Source organism: Leptodactylus fuscus, chromosome 7 (assembly GCF_031893055.1).
Source record: "Leptodactylus fuscus isolate aLepFus1 chromosome 7, aLepFus1.hap2, whole genome shotgun sequence".
In the NCBI taxonomy this organism is placed as follows: Eukaryota; Metazoa; Chordata; class Amphibia; order Anura; family Leptodactylidae; genus Leptodactylus; species Leptodactylus fuscus.
The window spans coordinates 50,435,673-50,448,256 of record NC_134271.1 but is presented as its reverse complement, the minus strand read 5'-3'; the positions used below and the strand labels follow the sequence as shown (position 1 = coordinate 50,448,256).

Below are 12,584 nucleotides of genomic sequence, written 5' to 3'. Positions count from 1 at the left end.
TGTGAAAAATTAAAGCTGATGGGTTGCTATGAACAATAAAGGCAGTTTTGCTTTTAGAGTATTTAATAAATCTGTATCTCTTGAAATAATGCACTTTAATCCAAACAAGATCACCTATATAGCATATTTTTCTGCCAATGAAGTATTTTGGGTTGTTATTCCTATCCAACCAAGCTTTTGAGAGCTGGTTCCGCAATAGAGAGGTGTGAACAAAGCCTTATATGGTTTAGGTTAAAAAAAAATACATTAAAACAGTTTAAAGCCATAATAAATGTGTCCCACAGATTTCTATGTAGGAAGTATCCTTTATGCTGTCAGACACTAACCTTCTGTGTAAGGCTCATATCTATATACCAGCTGTATGTAACCCCATCACAGTTCTCACAAGCAGCACTGAATACCACAGCCTTGGAAATGTTAATATTCTTGCAGTTGGTCTCACATCTGAAACACATTAAAGTATCTTTTTAATAAGACTAAGACTTAAAATATACATTCAATCATAAAACAACTTTTCATAGATGAATAGTACAAGTAAATAGAAGAAACTTTGTAATATATCTGATCTTTCCCTCTGCTTCTCCTATGATGCTTCTTCTCTTCACTCATACGTGTATCCATATTCAGCCCCACATACAGAAGTCTATGGAGATTGGGGGGGGGGAGATGGGAGAACTGCTGCTGACTAGTAAAGAATTCAATGCCTCGTTCTGTAAAGTGGCAGAGTGCAATCTTACTAGATATTGTAGACCCTGGGACCTCAACAGATCAGCTTGGACAGCATGGCTCACAGTAATGTTTACATTCCAGGAGCTGTGCTGCTCAGTTGCCATACATAATTGTAATGGAGGCTGTAGCACTGTTTCATAGACTTAACTGTCCCATATGCTGGAGTGCCAGTACCAAGGAGGCTTTAGGGCAGACCTGGGCAATGTACGACCCGCGGGCCACATCCGGCCCTCTGACTGCTTCTATCTGGCCCGCATAGCTAGTGGAAGTTTTTTCAAGGATCTGTGATGATATCACCAGGATAGGCTATGACTCGTTAGTGGGCGCAGCCACACAGGACTGTGTGCTTGCTGTAAGCTGCCGGCAATGGAGGCTGCTGGATGATAAAGAGAGAAGAGACAGCATGTGTGAGTAAGAGGGGGAACTAGGGGCAGATGTAGGGGCAGGTAAACTGAATGCACATGGAGGGGGGACATTAAACTAGTGGGCAGATGGAGGGTGACATTAAACTGGGGCAGCTGGACGAGGATATTAAACCATAGGGGGTAGCTGGAGGGGGACATGTCTGCCTCTAGTTGCCCCCAGTTTAATGTCCCCTCTAGTTTCTGCTGGTTTATACTGGGGCACCTGGAGAGAGACTTAATACTGTGGGACATATGGAGGGAAATGTTATAATGTGGGGGGGTATAATGTTAGGGTGACTGTAGGAGGATTTTACTTTGTGGGGCACATGGAAAAATGACTGAGAATGAGCGAAGTCAGTGGAGAAGTGGGTGGAGCTAAATTTGCCACAGCGCGCATGGCCCTCTAGAACCGTAACAATTTCTCATGTGGCCCCATGGGAAAATTAATTGCCTACCCCTGCTTTAAGGTATGTTCACACAGAGATTTTTGCAGGCAGATTTTGACACGGAATCCGCCTCAAAATCCGCCTGTAAAACCATCTCCCATTCATTTCAATGGGAGTCCCTCACTTTTTTTCCTGCTAGCGATTTTATCAGCTAGCGGGAAAAAGAAGCGACATGCTCTATGTTCCTACGAATTCCGATGGCTTCTGCAGCTCAAGACTCCCTCCTGATTAGGCCCAATCATTCGGTCTAATCAGGAGCGGGATGCCACGATGGGATGCCGGTGCACTGCACAATGCACTGCTGGCCGTGCGGGAAAGTCACACAGCGGAAAAGGTTTCCGCCGTGTGAACATACCCTTAGAGGGACCTTTGCTCCTTTGTCCTCCTGTTCAGTGGGGGACCCGCTATTGGGGACCCCAGTGATCAGACACTGTGAATAAATGTCCATAACAGCACAACCCCTTTGAGCTAGCTGAGGTGTTTTACGCACATTACATCTATCTTGCTTCAATAGACAGATTCAGCTAAATCTCTGTCCTCAGTGTTCAGTTGGTTGCCTAAGTTACAGACCTGCTCTGAGGTCCGGCAGATTACTTAGTCCCTGCTTCCAGCTATCTATATTTTCTTTCTACATATGTCTTTTGGTTGTTGAACTGCAATAAGATATAGATATGAGATATATTTATCCTGCAATAAATTAGTAAAAAGTATGAAACCCTAAAGCTGAGGTCCCATCTTGTAGAAATGCACCTTTTTTTTGTTACAGATTTTGCTGGGGTTTTTTGTGGACTTTATTCCGGATTAGGCCCAAATCAAGGGGCCTAGTCGGAGTGTCTTCAGGCGGAATCGCGAGGAGACTCCATCTGAAGAATGAGCATGTCCGTTCTTTTTTTCCAGGAGTCGGAACAAACCGCTCCCGGAAAAAAGAACTGACTGGCTCCCATCAATGGGAGTCGTCTTTTTGATCAGGATTTTGAGGTAGATACAGCCACAAAATCCTGACCAAAATACCCCGTGTGAACTCAGCCTTATACTTCTCCTTTTTGCTCAATCTATTCCTATCTTTGCAACAAAATCTGCATCAAAAATAAGCTGCTTTTCCACAATGCGGAGCCTTAGCCCAAAGCCAAGAGTGGATTACACATTTCCCATTCCTTTTTAAGCAACTTTTGTTTATCCTTGAAAAACTGCACATCTAATTTATTGCAGGATAAACATGTCCTCTACTTTGAAAACAAAATAGCTTTTTACAACAGGTTATAGCTGTAGATCACTTGTTCTGCGTAATTCCATAATACCTGATTCTGGGTCTGAGCTGAATTTTGGAGGTTACATAGAAACACTGTTCATCTTCCACAGTCTCTCCATCGCTAAAAGTCTCCACAGCCCGGATTGTGAATGCAGCATTGGGAGGAGGGAGACAGATAGCAGGGATCACAGTCCTATACGAGGTGATGTTAATGAGATTTTGCTTTACACACTCAAACCACCCAGACCAGCAAGATCCTACATTAGGAAAGTATATAGATTAGTTCACACTGAGGCAATTTACATAGCCATAGTAATGAATAGGTTTACTACAATACAATGAAATATTACCTAAAACAGTTACCTACCACATGTCCAAGTGATATTAGCAGTGCTACTGCCAGGCCACTGCAGTGTAATGTTAGAGAAGGGACTGATATGTCTGCGAGGTTCTACATGTATCTGTAGACAGAATTAAAGGAAAATAAATAATACAGGGCACTGTAATGTTACTAATAGGGTATTCTCACCATCTTCAATCTCTTTAATAGAAGAGGTGCTATGGCAAGACCCATTGGCAGGCAGCTGGATCTTACAGGAGAAGATATGGCTGCTGCTAAATTTCTTCTGTAGCTGCTTGTCCATTAGAAGGAAAACTTAAGTGTTGCCCATGTTCAGACCAATGTTGAGAGACAAATGTTATTGTTTGTATAATAAAAAGTGACACAATTTTCCAATATACTTTCTGTATCAATTTCTGCTTCATTCTGTTTACTTGAAGAGGATAAAAAATAGTCCATAGTCATGTGATATACAGTCCATGGTCATGTGATGGACAGTCCATGATCATGTGATATACAGTCCATGGTCATGTGATGGACAGTCCATGGTCATGTGATATACAGTCCATGGTCATGTGATGAACAGTCCATGGTCATGTGATGAAGACACGGGTGCACAGCTCGTTATCTTGCAGATGTCTGATTACTGCCTTGGGACAACCCCTTTAATTCTAATAAAGTCTACATCTAAAATAAATCTGTTAAGTACGCACCTTTACTTCTTTATCCCGCCTTCCATGTTTTTTTTCTTTCTCTAATTAAAATAAAATACAAAAATAAACTTTAGGCTATGACCACATATAGTGAAACACAGCTAAGGCTAAGGCACATTGTGGTGTCCCGCAGCGCTTTTCTGCTGTAATTATACCTATAGGGAAACAGCCGACATTTCTGTAGGTATAATTGACATGCTGCTATTTCCAAAGCTGCAATGGTTTTAGAAATTGCTGTGTGTCCGAGCATGTATTTTAATGCAAAGTGGGGCCGGGAGTTGCTAGAATTCCATCCACTTTGTAGTGACTGTAAAACGCAGCGTTTTTTTTTCTTGGGTGTGTCCACAGTGGATAAATCATGGTGTTTACACCACCTGGGGCCCCCGGCCAAACACTAGCACATTTTACATTAGGCATGTCGTAATAAATTTGTCAACCTTTATGACTCCTCATAATAATCCTTTTAATAAGTAGTATGGTGTATAATTCATTTAATAAGGAGGTACAGTACTTGAGGAACACTGAAAATCACTGTTCTATGCTCTATCATTACCTTTCTCAGTGTTGTCTGCCACTGTAATATTTCCAATGTTCATGCTGATGTTTGAAACTGAATTGGCAGCAATAACTGTCACCATATAAACACCTGTAATAGGCAAATATCAAGTAATTTAGCTATGGTGCCACCCAACATAAAACCAGATACATTGCTGTATAATAATATACCTGTTGCAAATATTGTTACTTTTAGACTATGGTACCTGTAGTGCCAACAGTGATGTTGAAGACTTGTGGCTGGGTGGTGAGACATTCCCTGGAGTGTTTCATGGTATCATTAGATCCTGTGAGCTCAATCACGACATCAGCTGGTACCCCATGAGATAGAGACATGTTTATCTGCAATTCTTTCCCTGCTTCCACAGTGCTGGTCAATAACTGAGCTTGTAAACCAGATACTGCCTCAATAAGATGGATGGTAACACTAGTGTTGAGTTGGACTGAGTTCTTGTGACTTGATGCAATGATCTGCAGTATGTGAACGCCTGGGCCAATAAGCTTTTGAGATGTAATGTCCAGCGTCAGGTTGTGCGGAGTATCTTGAGGTTTTAGCCTAGTCTCTATTAAAGTCACATTATCATGTAAAATGGAGATGTTCATTTCATTACCTATATAAAATAAGCAAACACATTGTGACAAAACTATACATGTTTAAAGAGGACCTGTGACCCCATAAAGCCAGTGGCAGACACTTACAGCTGCTATGTCACTGATGTCATTGGTGGTTTATGATTACTTTTATGTACTCTGGTTCAGCGGTTATTTACGCCCATAGTGCTGTTATTAACAGTTAGCCGAGTGTGCAGCCCTTAAACCGTGAGGGACCATCCACTACCAACACTAATAGCTGATCATGGGAGCATCAAAGCAGAAGAAAACCAGCAATGGCATCAGTCAAGTAGAAGCTGTGAATATAAGCTGTAAACTTCACTAATACCAAATAACTGGACTATCTCTGGGTTTTCATTAACAAACTCTACTGTCTATGATATATAAGAAAGTAGACAAAATTGTGACAAATTTACCTCTGAAGGCTACCTTACACAATCTATAATTGGTACGGGACAGTATGTCGCTGGTAGGCAGGGACACATAGTAGGAGTCCCTCTCCCGGCATACTGTTAAAGCTGGCCAACACATGGAACGAGTTTCACGGCTGGAGTGTCAGGTATGCAAAATACAGACACATCAGACAGAAACCACATCAACAACTATTATAGTAGTGAGCAAAAACAGATTTGACAACAATCCCCTTCAAAAGAAGGCACAATAACATTGGTATTATAAAATTATCCTCCCCACAAATGGAGTATGCTATGTTTTTTTTTCTGCTGAATTTATATAGAATTTGTACATATCTGTATGAATTTATGGGCATATGGAGGTACAGTAATACTCCACAGTAGTGTATGTTTGCGGCATTATGGTTCTGCACAATTTGGAGGTTGTACAGATCCATAAAACCACATGAGCATGAGGTCTTAGATGATTTTACATGATCTGATACAAGTGAACTATTACATTGAGCATTCTATAGCTGCACTAAACATCCTGTCACTCACCTGTATTCATTTCCACCTGAAGCCACATTGACTCTCCATATAAAGCTGTACAAGCTTCATCTTGGGACTCATGTTGGCTATAACAACCAGTGACATTAAGGGTGCCACTGCTTTCCTCCACTATGATATTTCGCTGTGCACTCACATGCCATTCACTAGTTGAACATTCCACAAACACGGTAAAATCTCCAGGAGATGTGTAGCTGTGAATGATACTGCTTGACACACTGAAAGATAAAAAGGGACCATATTCATATGTAGTCTGTACTAAGAAAAAGTTTCTGACTGTGTCATGACCTGACCTCAATGCAAAGAAACATACTCTCCATTTTCCCAACAGTGGCTGGAAAGAGAGTACTAGGTCCCATGGTCACGCCAGATCTGTGCCTTCAGTATAGATGTAACTACCTATCCCTATACTGTGACATCATTGTGCATTATTTATTTTCTGTGACATCACTGTGTGCATAAGATGAGACAAAAATTGAACTTTGGCAGGGCACATCAGCTCTATGTTCACAGACGGACAAATGAAGCACATCTTGAAAAGAACACTGTCCCTACTGTGAAACATGGATGAGGCTCTGTTATGTTTTGGGGCTGCTTTGCTGCGTCTGTGTCTTGAATCTGTGCAGGGTACAATGAAATATCAAGACTATTAAGGGCTTCTAGAGAGAAATGTGCTGCCCAGTGTCAGAAAACTTGGTCTCAGTCACAGGTCATGGGTCTTGCAACAGGATAATGACCCAAAACACAGCTAAAAACACCCAAGAATGGCTAAGAGGAAACATTGGACTATTCTGAAGTGGCCTTCTATGAGCCCTGACCTAAATCTTATTGAGCATCTTTGGAAGGAGCTGAAATATGCCATCTGGAAAAGGCACCCTTCAAACCCGAGACAACTGCAGCAGTTTGCTCATGAGGAGTGGGCCAAAATACCTGTAGAGAGGTGCAGAAGTCTCATCGACAGTTACAGGAATTGTTTGATTGCAACGATTGCCCCAAAAGGTTGTGCAACAAAATGTTACGTTAAGGGAACCATCATTTCTGTCCAGGCCTATTTCATGAGTTTTGTTTTTTTTTTAAATGCCGCTTTTATTTATTATTACTTTTGTCAGATTCAAGTTATTTCTGTGACCATTGTAGGGTTCTGTGACCATTAAATCCATGTGTGTATGTTGATAACAGTTCTGACCTTGGATATAATATACTAAAATGTATGTAGTTTGCAGTGGATAAAATTACTTAGGGACATCTGCATAGAAAAATGGTTGATAAATTTCAAGAACACACTTAGTAATCTTGTAATCTTCCTCTGCGGTAAGTACAATGCTGACAACAGTGCTGTAAACTGGAGCGAAGGTTAAGTATGTGTCCACTTATGTTACAGAGAGTAAACATCTGTCACTTGATCATGTACTCCTGACATTCTGCTAGCTTACAAGTCCAAGTTCATACATGGCAGCAAGCCTGTAATATTAATGTAATAGCCTCAGCTAATGCAACAGTGTGGTATAGCTTGACTTACTTTTCCGGCTGATAGGGATCGATGTTGTATCCATCACCAGTGCTTATAATGCAGGACAGATTCCCGGTGTAATCTGACAGAAGCCATTTTACAGCTATAGTCACATTTTCAAACACAAAGGATTTATTTACTAAGTCAAGCCTCAAGCCTGTATAGAAAGATTAATAGAATATACCATCAATGGCCAGCTTAAAACATAAGTAACAGGTATATAACATAAAATAAATAACAGATATATAGAATATGGCCACAGAGTCTAGCACATTCATTTATAAAATTATTATTATTATTATTATTATTATTATTATTATTAGTAATAAACATTTATCATTATTATGATAATTTTTATTAATTATTACATACAATGTATAATAGATATTCTGGTTCTCGTCTTACAGGGAGAAATAGACACGCAGCACATCTAATAAATGTAAGCCTGGGACTTACCTTCCATACAGCTATACCAAATAGACAGGTAACTACCAAACCCAGCACAGGGTTCTCCAAACTGTGCAGTATCTGTTGCGATTTGACAAGCCTGGAGCCCATGACACTGACCTTAAGAGAATATTATTATATATTAGTGGTGCCCTATTTAGCACATGAAAATTTAAAGGTGTTGACCAACATTTTTTTTTTATTTTTTATAAAAATGTAAAAATTGCTGACCCCTGGGCCATTCGGTGCTATCCATATGATGAACCAACGTGGTGCTCCCAGGCTTTGTAAAGAAAATGACAGCAGTGACCAGTGCAGCTAATGACAGTCAAATGAGACACTGTAGTCATCATAACTCTGATCACTACCAAGTAACTAGTAGACACACAACTACTGCAACCACTGACTGGCTACAGTGCCCACATTTTGCCCGCTTTTAAACAAAGACTGGGAGGAACATTGAGCCAGAGGGAAATAAGAGGTGACGTTACACCAAGTGGTGTCTCAACAAACAGACATCATATGACAGAGGAGTCTTATAGCAAAAGTGTACAAAGTGCACTTCTCTGAATTTTATACCCTCCATCTGATTCCTGTTGTAAAGTGTTTTCTAGAATTTTTGAGTTTATTTTCATTCACTATTAAGAAGACTAGCATTTGCCAAAACCTTGCTTATCAGCTGCCAGAAACATGGGAAGTTGGTGGACACTGTCTTTATTTATTATAACTATAACTATACATAAGAGGTTCATTCATGCTTGAGGCTAAGGCCCCACATAGCGAGCCACAGGCCAAAGACTGTAGTGGAAGCAGAAAAGACTGCAATGGAAAAACATCGTGTTTTTTTTCCACAGCGCTTTTCACAGAAAGTCTGCAGAGTTTTCCTCTGTGGACTTTCTTTTTACATTATGCCTATATGGAAACCGCCAGCATTTCTGTAGGTATAATTGACATGCTACAATTTTCAAAAAAAAGTTCTTCCACTGCAGATTTTTTTCTCCAATATATAGATGGGATTAGCCAGAATCCTGTCCACTTTGCAGGTATTGTAATACACAGTGTTTTTGCTACATGGGGCCCCGGCCTGAATCCTGAATTTGATACCAGGTAGATGCATGGTAATTAAACATATATAGGGTGAAGACACAGAAGGAGATTCCTTTCAGACACTGCATAGTATGTTTTCATTCACAGATATGTGACCTACTTCGGTCCAATGAGACTAATATCAGTGTAATTTGTGTGTGCAAATAACTAATGAATCTGATTGGTATCAGAAAACTATCAGGCCAGAAAACGAATCTGAGGCGTAAAAATCTGCCTGTCAATCTCAGTGACTGTAGTGGGTAAACAGCATCAGAAAGATATCTGACACCAGCTCCATTCTAATGAACAGAAAGGAATCATTTATCGGAAGATCAGAACTACACCTATCCTGGCAATACATCTGCGAGTGTAAACTGCTGATTCCACCATCTCTAAGAATGGTCAAATTCAGTACGAATGACGGCTCACATAGTGACAACCACATGGCAGCTACTAAGTGATCCGCAACCCTGAGCATAAAGCTACTATGTTCAATATAGCAAGTCCTACCTGCAACTTGTTCTCTTACACTTTTCCAGCTGCAGCCACTTGTTTCAAGTGAAACACTTTCCTGGGTACAGAAATAGGGGTTCTTGCGTCCATAGAAGCTATCAGTTACCCGCACCACTTTTCCTGACCCGCACTGTAATGTGGCATTCTGGTTATCACAGGCAATGGTATGACCAGACTCTAAAATGATAACAAAGCACAAAGCAAATCTTTAATATTATATGAATATCAGTCAATAAACGTAGGACAATGATGCTTATCAGCATTTATATTGGTTAGCTGAGAGGCCAAACTGTGAGAAGAGCTTCACATTCAGTTCCACTGCCTAAACACCAAGTCATATAACTACAACAATGCATACATCATATACTAAGGATATGATAATACTTGAGCTGAATCTGGGTATCTTGTATCTTTGGATTCTCATCCTTCCAAAAGGATGAGGATAGATACCATAAGCAAATATTATCCAACATATAGGTCTTTCAGAAACATCTTTACTAGTGATAGTCTATGTACTTCTTTGTACTCATCCGATAATTCAGAATATTTCATAATTTGCCATCTTGGTGTTTGACCTTATGTGGTTAAAGGGATGTTACAAGTTCCCCCTTTGTCTGTGGAAGCTTAAAATAACATAATATGCATACTCAGAGATCCAGTGAAAAACCTCTGTTCAGGTCCATGGTCTCCATGACCGGTGACCCACATGTGGGTGATGCAGCCATTTAGCCTTTGTTCAGATGAAGCATCACCACTAACCAATAGACATGCACACGTGTAGGCAGAAGATCGACAAAGACCGGAGACATGAGCAGAGAATCTACCACTGGGTCCCTGGTTGAATGGCGAGCTTGGAATACCCCATCATTTTACAGTAATCGACTGACTAATGTATGGGGTATAATGTATATAAGCTATAATGTATGGTTCTGTAGGATGATAACTGAGCAGTAGCTTCCTGCAAAATGGAAGTCCATTTCGAAGTAAATTGCTAAATATATTCACATCCTCCTACATTATGTTATACCTCAACTAGACATCTAAACTAATATCAGATCCTGATGACTAATAAATATGTAGTACATCCAGACCTTAAATATATTTCAGACCCCTAACCTCCCTATATTTATATCAGACCCCAGACTACTATGTTAATATCAGAACCCTGACCACGCCCCTAAATATATATCCTAAATATATATTTAGGTCCTCTATATTAAACTTGTAAAATATTGTCAGACCTCAAAATAGACCTTTATATCAGACTTTATACCAGTCAGTCTGTTTCTCAGGCAGCAGAATCTAGAGGGGCGTCTCCTTCATCCATACGGCTCCATTCATTCTCCATTCAGCATCCAGGCCAATAGGTCATGCAGACACTGCTGCACCCCAGCCCTCTTTTACACTACTATACTGCTAACCCTCCTTGATTCCATTCAATTCCAGGCACCAATACATACTGATGTTGTATGGTGTCAGAACCCAATGCAGAGAGAGGAGGGTTAATATACAGGTTACTATCTATTGGATTAGTGGTTCATTTTTTAATATATATATTTTTTAAAAATAAAGAGACTCACAGTAAAACTGGCAAGGAATTTTGGGGAAAACACCTTGCACCTCTTGAGTACGGAATACCCCTTGTCTTGAGTATTATGAGAACTTGTCCTATTCTCGATCCAATATACTGACAAAATCACTTACCAAATTCGCAAATAAAATATAACTCCTGGCTGCAGTTTTCTGTTGTTCTCCATTGGTAGCCAGACTCCTTCTTTAGGTAGCCACATCTCCCATTTCTAGTTGTGTTTTGCCTATTCCAATAGCTATAGGTAATATTAGATGTATCCAGCCAAGTCACAGATTCTGTGCAAAGAACAGACTTAACACGGTTATCCTATATATAATTTGCATGACTGGATTGACATTTCACTGGATAGTTTAATTTTTTTTTAATGATCTATACAATAAACATGGTATATCATGGCGGGACAAACTGTTTAATGATCAGCATCATACAACTACTGTATAAGTCACCACCATGACCATAGGTAAATAAAGTAACTCAAAGTAACTGTACAGAATGCAATTTTTTGTTGCTGCAACACATGGGAGGTAACAAGGATAATAGGGAAAGTACATTTTCTACTAGTTATGTGCATTTAGACATATATAAAGCCTAGTTGCACTCTATGGTTATGGTACAAAACCTATGCTACAAACAACACAACGGTGAGCTAACTCATCGATACCCTAAAATCAGTACAGAAACAATCAAGCACTGTATTAAAGTTTCTAAAGAAATTTACCTTCTCCTGAGTCGCCCTGCTCTGGTGAGTGGCGAACAAGGCCGATCCACCAATCGACATTCTTAGACAGGTGTTCACCCAAAAAATCCTGTGTCCCTTGGTTATGGATAAACACTAGATGTCCTCCTCCTCTCTCACACCAGGACTGGGCACTTTGGAAGGTGCGTTCAAGACGAACAAATTCATAGCACGATTTGTTATAGGGCACCTGGTACTTTGAGCAAGGTGTGGAATCTGCACAGATGACAGAAGCAAGACAAAACAGAGAAAGCAATATGAGCCATGTTCTCCATCCAGGACCCAACATGGTGCTCGCTACATTAGGGACTCTGGTAGAATGATACCTTTGACAAGTCATGTTATTCCCTAACCAGGGATAAGTGACATCACTGCACCAATTACTATTTTCTGCTCCATTGTGTTTTGGCCAGGCCATAAAAAGAAGAATAAATTATAGATGGTATTATCCTTTTGGGTACACAAACCCAGCCATCTATAAAAAGAGATGAAAAGCACAATTGTAATAGGGGAGAGGGCGGCTCTAATTACTCCGCAGCATTGTGTGGTCGGGGGAGATAAGACTCTAATCCTCTTCTCTCACAGGTGGTGGTTGGAGATAATCCTGCCAAATTTTCTTATATTGTCCCCATGTCATTACTAAAGGTGGATTCAAAACAAGGCATCTACTTCTATGGAGCAAATAAAGCGT

The 12,584-nt window shown here is 40.2% G+C and overlaps 1 protein-coding gene across 1 annotated transcript in view; it reads right to left on the bottom strand.

The window, feature by feature from the left end:
* Positions 1-12,233, bottom strand: part of LOC142213314 (polycystin-1-like protein 2) — a 64,072-nt gene extending 51,839 nt beyond the window's left edge. The window contains exons 1-13 of the mRNA XM_075281631.1: positions 12,176-12,233; positions 11,876-12,109; positions 11,271-11,432; positions 9,564-9,743; positions 7,977-8,087; positions 7,530-7,677; positions 6,002-6,228; positions 4,643-5,047; positions 4,435-4,527; positions 3,882-3,922; positions 3,196-3,289; positions 2,878-3,085; positions 327-444 (exon numbers count right to left, since the gene is read on the bottom strand). Coding sequence (XP_075137732.1) covers positions 327-444; positions 2,878-3,085; positions 3,196-3,289; positions 3,882-3,922; positions 4,435-4,527; positions 4,643-5,047; positions 6,002-6,228; positions 7,530-7,677; positions 7,977-8,087; positions 9,564-9,743; positions 11,271-11,432; positions 11,876-12,109; positions 12,176-12,233 — 2,079 coding nt within the window. The remainder of the gene's footprint in view (positions 1-326; positions 445-2,877; positions 3,086-3,195; positions 3,290-3,881; positions 3,923-4,434; positions 4,528-4,642; positions 5,048-6,001; positions 6,229-7,529; positions 7,678-7,976; positions 8,088-9,563; positions 9,744-11,270; positions 11,433-11,875; positions 12,110-12,175) is intronic.
* Between the last annotated feature and the right edge of the window lie 351 nt (positions 12,234-12,584).